General features: G+C 46.3%; 1 protein-coding gene across 1 annotated transcript in view; it reads left to right on the forward strand.

Annotated features, from left to right (window-relative positions):
• Nucleotides 1-14,239, forward strand: part of TRPV4 (transient receptor potential cation channel subfamily V member 4) — a 165,465-nt gene that overhangs the window by 91,279 nt on the left and 59,947 nt on the right. Inside the window, 1 exon segment of the mRNA XM_030219409.1 lies at nt 13,494-13,792. Within this exon segment, the coding sequence (XP_030075269.1) occupies nt 13,494-13,792 (299 nt within the window).

The following is a 14,239-nucleotide window of genomic DNA, read 5'->3' on the forward strand; positions in this document are numbered from 1 at the left end:
TAGCAACATTCCATGTAGGATCTCCAATAGTATCTATTTTATTTTTGTTACATTTGTACCCTGCGTTTTCCCACTCATGGCAGGCTCAATGCGGCTTACATGGGGCAATGGAGGGTTAAGTGACTTGCCCAGAGTCACAAGGAGCTGCCTGTGCCTGAAGTGGGAATCAAACTCAGTTCCTCAGTTCCCCAGGACCAAGGTCCACCACCCTAACCACTAGGCCAGCACCCCTCCCCCCCCCCCCCCCCCCAAGTTCCCTTATGGAATGCTATTGTAACCCGGTATCAGCGCCTGCACTTACACCTCAATGTGGCAGGTACCCACATAACTTACACAGTTCTGTAAGTTATGGGGTCCTTTGATGAAGCTGTGGCAAAAGGGGGGCATGTGCTGGTGTCGGCACACGTTTTTGACATGTGCGGGGGGCGGGGTTAGGGGTGGTGCCAGGGGTGGGGCTTGCATCCATAACTGTCTGACAACACACAGAAAAAAAATAAGTAAAAGTAAAATAGTCACAATTAATACCTTATGTTAAATTTAGATATTAAATACGTATATGTCAAAGAAAAAAAGCGGTTGCTCAAAGCATATATTAACCAGTGTGTACTATTCAAAAATGTTATCAATTATTACACTGCTATTTCCATCCATGGAACATCCCAAAATGAAATGGTCACATTAGTGAAGTGGATATAACAAAGGAGAGGGAACGAAGTACAAACTAAAGTCCAAACAAAAAAAACAGCACCACGGGCCTTTAAAAGCACCAAGGCACTTTCACTTTCTGTATCCAAATGGATCCATTTGGATACAGAAAGTGAAAGTGCCTTGGTGCTTTGTAGCTTTTACTATATGAGACGTGGGGTAAGGAATAATATATTGTAGAGGAATATATTCGAGTTATTCCCCAAGTTTTCCACGTCATCACTGTGACCCCTGATGCAGGTGCTAGTCACCGAAACATGGCCCGTGTCGGGTCTTTTTGTCAAGGCTCATTCATTAAAGAACTGTGTTCCATTTTTAAAGGCCCGTGGTGCTGTTTTTTTTTGTTTGCACATTAGTGAAGCAACATCCAGCGACTAGACGTCACATCATAGGTGTCAATGATCTGCTCAGGGTTAATATCTCCAACAAGATCACTTTCAATGTTCAGTAAACATAAAGCTGTCAGTCTTTCTTGACCCATTGTGGATCTCAGCCAGTTTTATACACATCTCATATGAAGGCAAAATACTGAACTGGAAAGTTACCTCAAGAAGTCAGACTCAGCATGCAGGCAGTACTAGAAAAATTAAAACTTAAATGCAAAATATCACAGATGCACATTTCCAAAAGCTGGCATATTCTGAATAAAATACTTTTTTCTACCTTTGTTGTCTGATCATTTAGTTTTTCTATTCGCTTTGGTCCCAGTGTTTTCTGTTTTATGCAGTGTCTTCTTTCTATTTGATATTTTTTCTCTCACCATGTCCACCATCCTCCTGTGTCCTTATGCGTCCTGTCTACCATCTGTAGCCCTGTCCCTATCCTTCAGTATTCCGATCCAGCTCTTAAATTCAACAGTTTCCCTCCATCCATATCCCGCATTTCTCCTCACTCCCCTCCATCCATGTCCAGCACCTTCCCTCTTTCTCTCCTACCATGCCATCCAGTGTTATCCCTCTTTCTCTCTCCATCCTTCCACCCATTATCCTCTCCCAATCCTTCTGTCCATTGTCTCCCTCTATCTCCCCTTCCTTCTAGACAGTTTTTTCTCTCTCGACCCTTTTCCATTCAGCATGTCCTCTCTCTCCCCATCCTTCCAGTGTCTTTCCTCTTTCCCTCTCTACCCTTCCATCCAGCATCTTCCCTCTTTCTGCCCCCTCCTTCCAGCATTTTCCCTCTTTTCTCTCCTTTCATTCAGCATTTCTCCATCTGACAGCTAGGGTCTCCCCCAGTTTCTCCCCAGCAGCTTCTCTCTCTCTCCTGCCCATGTCCCCTCTTTCTCTCCCCATCCATCCACTCATCTCTCTCTCTCTCTGTACCCCTCTTCCATCCAGCATCTTCTCTCTGGCTCTCCCCTGCTCTTTTCCATGTCCCCTCTTTCTCTCCCCATCTCTCTCTGACTCTCCCCTGCTCTTTTCCACATCCCTGGCTCTCCCCTGCTCTTTTCCATGGCCCCTTTTTCTCTCCCCATCTCTCTCTGACTCTCCCCTGCCCTTTTCCATGTCCCTGGCTCTGCCCTTTTCCATGGCCCCTCTTTCTCTCCCCATCTCTCTCTGGCTCTCCCCTGCTCTTTTCCACTCTCTCTCTCTCCTCCAGCGTCCTCACTTTCTTACCGTTTCCTGCCATGTTCTTTCCGTCCGGGCCTCTCTACAGCAGCGCTGACACAAGAACAAAAGAAACGCGGGGCCGCAGCAGCCTTCAGGCATGCGCTGACGGCTCTGCTGATGCTCTGCCCCCGGAACAGGAAATTGACGTCAGCGGGGGCAGAGGACGGCAGAGCCGACAGCGCATGCCTGAAGGCTGCTGCGGCCCCGCGTTTCTTTTTGTTCTTATGATGGCTGAGGAGAGCGGCGGCAGCAGAATTCAGCGGGACTCGCGTTGGGGCTACATTTGGAGGAGGAGGAGGCTGGCCGGGAAGGTCACAGCTGGCTGGGGAGGCTTAGCAGTTCTATCCCCTCTATCATTCTTCTTTGACACAAAATTATTCAGGGTCGTCAAGTCACAGGAGGAATGTGAACGATTACAGGAGGACCTTGCGAGACTGGGAGAATGGGCGTGCAAGTGGCAGATGAAGTTCAATGTTGACAAGTGCAAAGTGATGCATGTGGGTAAGAGGAACCCGAATTATAGCTACGTCTTGCAAGGTTCCGCGTTAGGAGTTACGGATCAAGAAAGGGATCTGGGTGTCGTCGTCGATGATACGCTGAAACCTTCTGCTCAGTGTGCTGCTGCGGCTAGGAAAGCGAATAGAATGTTGGGTGTTATTAAGAAGGGTATGGAGTCCAGGTGTGCGGATGTTATAATGCCGTTGTATCGCTCCATGGTGCGACCGCACCTGGAGTATTGTGTTCAGTACTGGTCTCCGTATCTCAAAAAAGATATAGTAGAATTGGAAAAGGTACAGCGAAGGGCGACGAAAATGATAGTGGGGATGGGACGACTTTCCTACAAAGAGAGGCTGAGAAGGCTAGGGCTTTTCAGCTTGGAGAAGAGACGGCTGAGGGGAGATATGATAGAAGTGTATAAAATAATGAGTGGAATGGATCGGGTGGATGTGAAGCGACTGTTCACGCTATCCAAAAATACTAGGACTAGAGGGCATGAGTTGAAGCTACAGTGTGGTAAATTTAAAACGAATCGGAGAAAATTTTTCTTCACCCAACGTGTAATTAGACTCTGGAATTCATTGCCGGAGAACGTGGTACGGGCGGTTAGCTTGACGGAGTTTAAAAAGGGGTTAGATAGATTCCTAAAGGACAAGTCCATAGACCGCTATTAAATGGACTGGAAAAATTCCTCATTTTTAGGTATAACTTGTCTGGAATGTTTTTACGTTTGGGGAGCGTGCCAGGTGCCCTTGACCTGGATTGGCCACTGTCGGTGACAGGATGCTGGGCTAGATGGACCTTTGGTCTTTCCCAGTATGGCACTACTTATGTACTTATGTACTTATGAACCTTTTCTAATTCCACTATATCTTTTATGAGATACGGTGACCAGAAAATGCAATACTCAAGGTGGAGGATATTTTAAAATGCTGTGGTTTGCTGTGCTAACACCGCAGGTTCACTGAACAAACCCTTTGAGTATCAACCTCACCTGTGTTTTCAGTACACAGCTTACCAAGCACTTGAAGATAATTGACGTATTTGTCCTAAACAGTTGAATTTAGGGCAAGGTAATGGGCAGAACTTCCGACCCAGGGAAGATGTAATTAACTAGCAGAGGCATTTTGTTTTGGACTTGGAAAGAATGTTTAAAAATAAAAAAAGATCCCTATCACTTTTAAATAAAATGACCGCTTTAGAGTGTTCACCTTGTCCAGCCATTTTCTTCTCAACTGTGGCAATTGTTTAGCTAAAGTCTTGGTTAGAGGGTTTGAATGTTTCCTCCCCTCCTTGCTTAGAAAAGGTCAGATAGGCTTTAGCAGGACCAGGCCAGCCTCTGATAACACCAGGATCCAGATTACATAGTAGATGACGGCAGAGAAAGACCTGCACGGTCCATCCAGTCTGCCCAACAAGATAAACTCATATGTGCTACCTTTTGCATATACCTGGCCTTGATTAGTATGTATATTACTGGGGATAAATATTTAAACTAGAAGAACAGATCCCAACACTATATCACAAAAAACGTTCTTCCTTTAAAATATTTAATTTCTTTTATTACAATACATATATCACATAAAACCACTTATACTATGTAAGTTCCGGAACTTGCCCAGTCACACCCTTCACTTCACCACCCATTCACATAAACCTTGTGTGGGCACATTTCTATATATCCACAATCTGTGTACATGCTCCCCAATTGTTGTTTCCTCAATTTCAAATCTTCCACTTGTGTCTTAGACATTGTCCTTAAAGGTTCAAATTATAATCCTTATAAATCATAAAAATCTTCTAAATCACATCAAGCAGGAGCACAGTGTTTACAACAAAGTCTCTCCAGCACTCTTCTTGGAGTAATGTTAGTTCAGCAGAGTGAATCAGTGCAGTGTGTCAAGGGCTTCCTGGAATTTACATACTGTTTCCAGACTTTAAGCACCTTCTAACTCTTCACACCTTCTCTCTTTTGTTCCTCGATTAGTATCTGCCATCCTCAGGGCACAGACCGTAGAAGTCTGCCCAGCACTAGCCCCGCCTCCCAACCACCAGCCCCGCCCCCCCACCGGCTCTGCCACCCAAGTTGGTAGCATACCAAGGGCAGGGTGGTGGGGGCGGTCCACCCCAGGCAGTAAGGGGGGGGGTGAACAGAGCAGTCATGCGGCTGTTGGCTTCACCAGTTCCCTGCTCCCGCTGATGTTACTTCCTTTTACGGGGCAGGGGACTGGCGGAGCTGACAGCCGCACAACTGCTTCGTGCACCCCCAGCTGGTGAGGATGATGTGCTTTGGGGAGGGAGGGGGTGAGGTGCCGTGTAGGGGAGGGGCATAGTGGTGACCCACCCTGGGTGGCAGCCAACCTAGGTATGCCTCTGTATACAATTTCAGTTCCTTTAAAGTGGTATGTCTGGTGTTCAAAATTAGGCCCCAAAAAACAGGACAAGCGATCCATAAGATCCAAGGTTGCGATGCCAAGAGCAGATCGCACTAGGAAAATTCCAATAAAACACATCTGTTTCTCGTTTTGGATCCTTATTAAGACTGGGCTTTCCATCTGTTAATCGAGTTTATTGGAAACGCTTCCATGAAACTTCATTTCATTATCAATCAAGTAAGATTTGGAATTTGGATTCTAGTCTAAATTCGGAATTGATTTAATTCTATGTTGTTTTGGAAAGTTTTAAAGACTTACTTGTTTAGTAAATATTTTAAATCCACTTAGTTTATAGTTTATTATTATTTACTATACAGGCCAAGCTAACTTGCAGATCTGGGTGGTTTACAAAGCTAAAAAAAATATAGATTGGAAAAGAACTACAATATGCGATAGGAAAGAACCATGTCACAGAGGGATAGAGAGAGAGAGAGAGCAAAGCCACATAGAGTGGGAAGAGTTAAAGGAAGGGGTAGAGGAAAGGAAAGGGAAAAGGGGGAGCAAAGAAAGGAAAACATTTGAGTCTGAAACAATTCCTCCCACAGTAATTCAGGGAATGTTGAATGCTTGTTGGGAAAGCCAGGCCTTTATTGAACAATGGTTTGGCACGAATAGAAGCAATTTAAGAAAAAGGCATGGCGTCAAGTAAATTCTAAATGGGCAGATTTTGGGCTTGGAAGGACTAGACAGCGATCATTGATCGAATGAAGGAGCCAAGCAGGCGAATAATAGATAAATTGTTGTCGATACATAATCCAGTTACCGCCAGGTTAGCACAGGAGCCTTTACAGTCACTTAAGTAGGTGGTGATAAGGGCTCCCCCCTGGAAATGGCCGCGTGCCAATCCCTGTGATTAAAGCAGGGCCGTTTCCTTTTTTAAGAAACTCAGCCTTTTACCCACTACGGTAAAAAGGGGCCTCGGCGCACATCAAAAACACACGCAGCTTGGCAAAAGGGGCCCTTAGTGCCCGATTCTATATATGGTGCCTAAAATGAATGCGCGCTAGGTAATTACGCCTAATTGAATTCTAAATACCATGCGTAAATCTACACATGGTATTTAGAATATGCTTAGGTAGTTCATACGACTGAATCCAGTGACGATCCTAGGTCGGCTGCCACCCGGGACGGATCGCCAATGCGCATCCCCCCCCCCTCGGGAGCAGCATGAATCCTCTCCTGGCGCAATGACACCCCCTAGCGCATTACCCCCCCACCCCACCCAAGTGCATTCTTGGTTGCTGGGAGCAGCCGCGCGGCTCTCGGCTCCGCTGGCTCCCTGCTCCCTCTGTCCCGGAACAGGAAGTAACCTGTTCTGGGGCAGAGGGAGCAGGGAACCAGCGGAGCTGACAGGCACGCGGCTGCTCTCTGCACCCCTCCAGCGGCGTGCACCCAGGGCGGACCGCCCCCACCGCCCCGCTCTTGGTACGCCGCTGACTGAATCTATGTGCGTCCATTTACGCCAAAGAAAAGCTGGTGTAAATCCCTGTGTGTAGATTTACATGCACTGGCCCATATTTTATAATGCATGTAGATTTTGGAACGTCCACAATATGCCCATTTCCACACCCCTAAGCACGACCCTTTTTGCCTGTGTGTGTTAGAATTTAGGTGCAGTACATTACAGAAATGAGCTTAGCAACGTACGTGCGTAAATTCTAATTTTCACCAATTAGTGCTTATTATTGCTTGTTAAGAGCTATTAACGCTTAAAAGCTTGTAAAAACAATCAATCTATGTATGTACTTATAAAATACGCCTAGATTTACATGCGGAACCATGCATAACGGTAGGTATGCTGTATAGAATCCGGGTGTGGTACTTTCCAAGCTGTTGGATCCTCAGGGATTAAAAATAGTCTGGCCCTTCGTAACATGGTAACGCAGTAAATGATGGCAGAAAAAGACCTGCAAGGTCCATCCAGTTTGCCCAACAAGATAAACTCATATGTGCTACTTTTTGTGTATACCCTACCTTGATTTGTACCTGTCCTCTTCAGGGCACAGACCGTATAAGTCTGCCCAGCACTATCCCCGCCTCCCAACCACCAGCCCCGCCTCCCACCACCGGCTCTGCCATCCAATCTCGACTAAGCTCCTGAGGATCAATTCCTTCTGAACAGGCAATTAGAGGCCATGGAGATTCAGACTAGGAGTAAAAATCTTGAATTTTCTTGTGCATTCTTTTTTTATCACTTGAGATGCTGTTTTGGAAATATCTCAAGGAAGTATTGTTAATTCCTGAATTTCATCCGACAGTATTTTGATTTCCTTATGTTGTTAAATTCCTAAATATGGGAAACAGATTTCCCAGAGGGGTGTCGAGCCTGATGTTATAGGTCCAACAAAACATTAATTTAACAAATTTTTTAGAAACTTTGCAGGACAATTTCGCAGAACGAGCTGCCGTAGTGGTATCATTTTTTTTTTAATCTGAAAAAGATAAGGTAACAGCTCTGAGGTCTTTTGTTTTGTGCCGAAAAGTTGCAAATGTTTCCTGTTGTGGCTTGTGCCACACAGTTACGTAGAAGACAAATACATTTTTGTAGCACCAGAAATGACGGCGTGCTAGGGGTGAGAAGTACTGCTGGGCTGCTGCGGTAGCCTGGCGGTACTTCCTATAGCCCGCATTAGGCTTACCGCCGCTTAATAAAAGTTTCTGTGGACTTCTCCCTAATTAGATTGTAAGCTCTGTCGAGCAGGGACTGTCTCTTCATGTTCAAGTGTACAGTGCTGCGTACATCTAGTAGCGCTTTAGAAATGATAAGTAGTAGTAGTAGTCTTGGGATTCCGGAATCTTGCTACTCTTTAGGATTCTGCACGGAATCTTGCTACTCTTTGTCTTTATCCCTTATTTGTTCTGTCTGTCCTAATTAGATTGTAAGCTCTGTGGAGCAGGGACTGTCTCTTCATGTTCAAGTGTACAGCGCTGCGTACGTCTAGTAGCGCTTTAGAAATGATAAGTAGTAGTAGTAGTCTTGGGATTCCGGAATCTTGCTACTCTTTAGGATTCTGCACGGAATCTTGCTACTCTTTGTCCTTATCCCTTATTTGTCCTGTTTGTCTGTCTTGATTAGATTGTAAGATCTGTCGAGCAGGGACTGTCTCTTCATGTTCAAGTGTACAGTGCTGCGTACGTCTAGTAGCGCTATAGAAATGATAAGTAGTAGTAGTCTTGGGATTCTGGAATCTTGCTACTCTTTGGGATTCTGCACAGAATCTTGCTACTATGGGATTCCAGAATCTTGCTACTCGTTAGGATTCTGCATGGAATCTTGCTACTCTTTGTCCTTATCCCTTATTTGTTTGTTTTGTTTTGTTACATTTGTACCCCGCGCTTTCCCACTCATGGCAGGCTCAATGCGGCGGGCAATGGAGGGTTAAGTGACTTGCCCAGAGTCACAAGGAGCTGCCTGTGCCAGGAATCAAACTCAGTTCCTCAGTTCCCCAGGCCCAAAGTCCACCCACCCTAACCACTAGGCCACTCCTCCACTCCATTTGTTCTGTTTGTCTGTCCTAATTAGATTGTAAGCTCTATCGAGCAGGGACTGTCTCTTCATGTTCAAGTGTACAGCGCTGCACACATCTAGTAGCGCTATAGAAATGATAAGTAGTAGTAGTAAAGAGGAAAGGCAAGATGAGGGTTTTTCCCTCGGAGCCCTCGAATGTACCGTCTTCCTGTACAATGGATCACTTCTTACAGTGTTTGGAACCAGGAGGGAACTACACCGGGCTCCTGCGATTGCCGTTTAGTAAAAGGGCCCCATAGTGCACAGCTACAAAGGGACGTGTCCAGTGTTCCCTCTAAGCTGAGCGGGAGTCCTCCACTTACAGTCTTGCCAGTGGGTGGTGCTGTTTCACTATCACGTTTTCAGTAGTGAGGGACAGGTAAGTTCTGTAGCACTCCAGGGAACCTGCCTGTCTCTAGAGCAGTGGCGTAGCTATGTGGGGCCATGGGGGCCTGGCCCCCCAAATTTGCTCTTGTCCCCGGTTTGGCTAGTGGGGGTCCCCAACCCCTGCCAGCTGAAGACTTTGTCCAGCGCTGGTCTGCAGCAGCACCGCTGCATTGTCTTCCCTGCTCTTTCTTCCCCTCACATCTTGCATGCTCCTTTTAGTGAAATTCAGTTTCACTAAAAGGAATGTGACAGACAAGAGTGGAAGAGAGAGCAGAGCAGGCAGGTGCTGGAGACCAGCGCTGGACGAAGTTTTCAGCTGGTGGGGATTGGGGACCCCTGCCAGCCAAGGTATTTGCGGTGGTGGTGCTTCAATCACCAGCCAAGATGTACATTGGCGGCAGTGGGTGGGGGGTGGTGAGGCGGCGGATGAGGGCAGTGGTGGGGTGGTGATCAAAATGTGCCCCCCCCACCTTGGGCTCTGGCCTCCTCCCACCTCGAGGTGTGGCTACGCTCCTCTGGAGATTGAAAACACAATATTGAAACACCACTGACAGCAATGCAGTTGGAGGAACTCCCGCTCAGCTTAGAGAGAAGAGTGGCCGCATGTACTGTTACCTATGTGCTCAACTGCCAACTTTAGGCGTGACCATTTCCACCAGCCTTGGCATAAGTGTTCCTGCCTAAAGTTAGGCATGCCCTTGCTGCCATACACTCTATTCTATAACAACAATTTCAGGCGCATTTGCCTGAAGGAGTGGAGGAGTGGCCTAGTGGTTAGTGCAGTGGACTCTGATCCTGGGAACTGGGTTTGATTCCCACTGCAGCTCCTTATGACTCTGGGTAAGTCACTTAACCCTCCATTGCCCCTGGTACAAATAAGTACCTGTATATAATATGTAAACCGCTTCGAATGTAGTTGGAAAAACCACAGAAAGGTGGTAGATCAAGTCCCATTTCCTTTTCCCTATTTGAGATTCTAAATTGAATATTGAGATTCTGTTGCTGCTATTGGAGATTCTACATGGAGTGTTGCTACTATTGAGATTCTGTTGCTACTATTTGAGATTCTACATGGAATGTTGCTACTATTGAGATTCTGTTGCTACTATTTGAGATTCTACATGGAATGTTAATGTTGCTGTTCCACTAGCAACATTCCATGTAGAAGCCTGCCCTTGCAGATCAGCAACACGGCTGCGCAGGCTTCTGTTTCTGTGAGTCTGACCTCCTGTACGTACGACTCACAGAAACAGAAGCCTGCGCGGCCACATTGCTGATCTGCAAGGGCAGGCTTCCACATGGCATGTTTCTGGTGGAGGAGTAGCCTAGTGGTTAGTGCAGTGGACTCTGATCCTGGGGAACTGGGTTTGATTCCCACTGCAGCTCCTTGTGACTCTGGGTAAGTCACTTAACCCTCCATTGTCCCAGGTACAAACAAGTACCTGTATATAATATGTAAACCGCTTTGAATGTAGTTGGAAAAACCACAGAAAGGCAGTATATCAAGTCCCATTTCTCTTTCCCTATTTGAGATTGTACATGGAATGTTGCTAGTGGAGGAGTAGCCTAGTGGTTAGTGCACTGGACTCTGATCCTGGGGAACTGGGTTCGATTCCCATAGAAGCTCCTAGTGACTCTGGGAAAGTCACTTAACCCTCCATTGTCCCAGGTACAAACAAGTACAGTACCTGTATATAATATGTAAACCGCTTTGAATTTAGTTGGAAAACCACAGAAAGGCGGTATATAAGTCCCATTCCCTTTCCATTATAGAATTTGTATAATGCGCCTAGAGATCTGCGTCGAAATCCAGGCATATTCTATAACAACGCGCATAACTTAATTGGCTTAACCAACTAATCAGCAGTGATAACAGCACTTAACAAGCAATAATGAGCACTAATTAACAATAATTGGAATTTACATGCACAGCTGTTAAGCTGCGCCTAAATTCTAATGTGCGCAGTTTAAAAAGGGCATGATTATGAGCAGGGAAATGGGCGTTTCGTGGGTGTTCCAAAATTTACGTGCATAGTTACAGCATATGGCCCAAAGTGCGTACATGTATGTGTGAGGATTTACGCCACGTTTTTGTGGGTGTAAATGAAGATGTGTAGTTTTAGGCTCTGGAATATCAACTAAGCGTATTCTATATACCGCGCCGGAATCTAGGCGACACTTATAGAATATGCTTAAGCGGAAATGTTTACTGTGCAGATTTTTTAGGTGCCTTATACGGAATCTGGCTTTTTACGCCCATATTGGTTCTGCTTAAGTTTTGGCACTTATCTTGAATTTACCACTATATCTAGTACAAGATGTGCTGAATGGGTGCAAATACACTCTTCTCCCCTTATCTTTGGTGTTGAGTGAGTGGAGGAGTGGCCTAGTGGTTAGGGTGGTGGACTTTGGTCTTGGGGAACTGAGGAACTGAGTTTGATTCCCACTTCAGGCACAGGCAGCTCCTTGTGACTCTGGGCAAGTCACTTAACCCTCCATTGCCCCATGTAAGCCGCATTGAGCCTGCCATGAGTGGGAAAGTGCAGGGTACAAATGTAGCAAAAATAAAATAGATACTATTGGAGATTCTAGATGGAATGTTGCTACTATTGACATGGAATGTTGCTATTGCTATTCCACTAGCAACATTCCATGTAGAAGGCTGTGCAGGCTTCTGTTTCTGTGAGTCTGACGTCCTGCACGTATGTGCAGGACGTCAGACTCACAGAAGCTTGCGCGGCCACATTGGTGATCTGCAAGGGCCGACTTCTACATGGAATGTTGCTAGTGGAATAGCAACATTCCATGTAGAATCTCAACTAGTAGCAACAGTGGAGGAGTGGCCTAGTGGTTAGGGTGGTGGACTTTGGTCCTGAGGAGCTGAGTTCAATTCGCACTTCAGGCACAGGCAGCTCCTTGTGACTCTGGGCAAGTCACTTAACCCTCCATTGCCCCATGTAAGCCGCATTGAGCCTGCCATGAGTGGGAAAGCGCAGGGTACAAATGTAACAAAAAAAAAAAACCTCAGAGCTGGTGTTTCCAGAAGCCTTCCAGCTCACAGGGGCATTCTCTGAGGGTTCAAAAGAAGATGCCTCCCTGCAGGTGGAAAAGACAAGATTAAAAAAAAAAAAAAGGAGATTTCAGCAGACCAAACAAATCACTTCAAATATACAAGATCTACTGAACTAATGGAGAAATCAAAGATCATTCCATTAAAAAACAGAGGAAAAAGACAGATGATAAAAAAGTGGAACCGTGATATAAGCGGACAATGTTTATTGCGTCTTGGGGTCCAGTTGTTGAGGTCTTTTTCTTCCATTCTTTAATGGAATGATCTTTGATTTCTCCATTATTGCAGGGCTGCCGAGAGGGGGGGAGGGGGGGCAAAATTCCCCGGGCCCGGCACCGGAGTCAGGCTGCTGGCGCTACAGTCCCCGGTCTCACCTGCCTGCCTCCTCGGCTCCGGGCCCCCTTCATTCAAAGCGGCAGTAGCAGATCGCCTCTCTTCTGGCCTTCCCTCCCTGTGTCCCGCCCTCGCGGAAACCGGAAGTTACATCAGACGAGGGCGGGACACAGGGAGGGAAGGTCGTAGAGACGCGATCTGCGACTGCCGCTTTGAATGAAGGGGGCCCGGAGCCGTGGAGGCAGGCAGGTGAGACCGCGGACTGCAACGGGGGGGGGGGGGGGGGGCGGCCTTGCTCCAGGCCCGGCCTAGTCTCTCGGCGGCCCTGGATCTTGTGTTGTTGGAGAAGACAACATTTCAGTGGGGACCAACCCATGCTCATGTGTAGATGCACATTGATGTGTGGTCACAAAGCCAACACTCCGTTCTTGTTGTTGCTTTCCCATATCACAATTCTTAGGTAGTTCAGAGAGGTCAATACACAACTGTGCACTGCTGCCCAGCTATGGGATATAGATGGATCTCTAGCCATGAATCCATGGACAAGAGTCACCCCAAATAGGCAGATTTCATGCTGAAAGCCCAAGGCTTCCTCCAGATTCTTTTGCTATGGGTGAACCAGAAAAATCCCTGCTTCTCGCTCTCTCCTATTTTCTTTTGGAAACTTCTCAGAAGATCCAACTAAAGAGCCTACTGGGTGGATACATTTAGGATCAAACTAGAGAGGTGCAGTGGAGTCTGCTGTTCCCTTTGGGAATTAAGTGGCTAAAGAGGATTTACATATTGTTTGTGTATTTATATGATTTGGTGTTGTCTATATTAAGTATTGTTGTTTGTTATTAGATATGGTATTACATACAGTATATATGGTTGTAATCCACCTTGGTGTATGACAGAATATGAAATAAATAAATACATAAATAAATTGACTCTGCCCTCTCTCTTTCTAGGTGAGCTACCGCTGTCTCTCGCTGCTTGTACCAACCAGCCAGACATTGTTCATTACCTGACAGAGAATGCCCACAAGAAAGCAGACCTAAGGCGGCAGGACTCCAGGGGAAGCACTGTATTGCATGCACTGGTCGCCATCGCCGACAACACCAAGGAGAACACCAAGTTTGCCACGAAAATGTATGATCTCCTGGTAATCAAGTGTTGCAAACTTTACCCAGACTGCAACCTGGAGGCTTTTGTCAACAATGATGGGCTCTCACCTCTCATGATGGCAGCAAAGCTGGGAAAAATTGGGGTAAACTTGAACGCATGCAGCGTTGCATTATCTTTAAACCTAAACGACTAACCCTAGTATGTCTAGGAAGATTGTACAAGACCTCTAATGAACATAGAATGAGGAGGGGAAAAAAATGAAGGGGACCTTTTACTAAACTGTCCACATTTGTGTAACGCAGCAAAAGATGAACTAATGATGATTGTGCTAAAGCACTGTTCCCGCTAAACTGAGCAGGAGTCCTCCAACCTCATTGCTGCCACACGGGGTGCTGCTTCGATATTGTGTCTTCAGACATAGAGACAGGCAGGTTCCCTGGAGTTCTGCACAGCTTGCCAGTCCCTCACTATTAATAATGTGATCGTGAGACAGCACCCTCTACTGGCAGGATTATAGATGGAGGACTCCCCCCACAGCTTACAGGGAACAGTGCGCTATAGCATTCTGCGTTAGTTTTAGCCATCTGCA

This window comes from Microcaecilia unicolor, chromosome 11, assembly GCF_901765095.1.
Source record: "Microcaecilia unicolor chromosome 11, aMicUni1.1, whole genome shotgun sequence".
NCBI classification, from domain to species: Eukaryota; Metazoa; Chordata; class Amphibia; order Gymnophiona; family Siphonopidae; genus Microcaecilia; species Microcaecilia unicolor.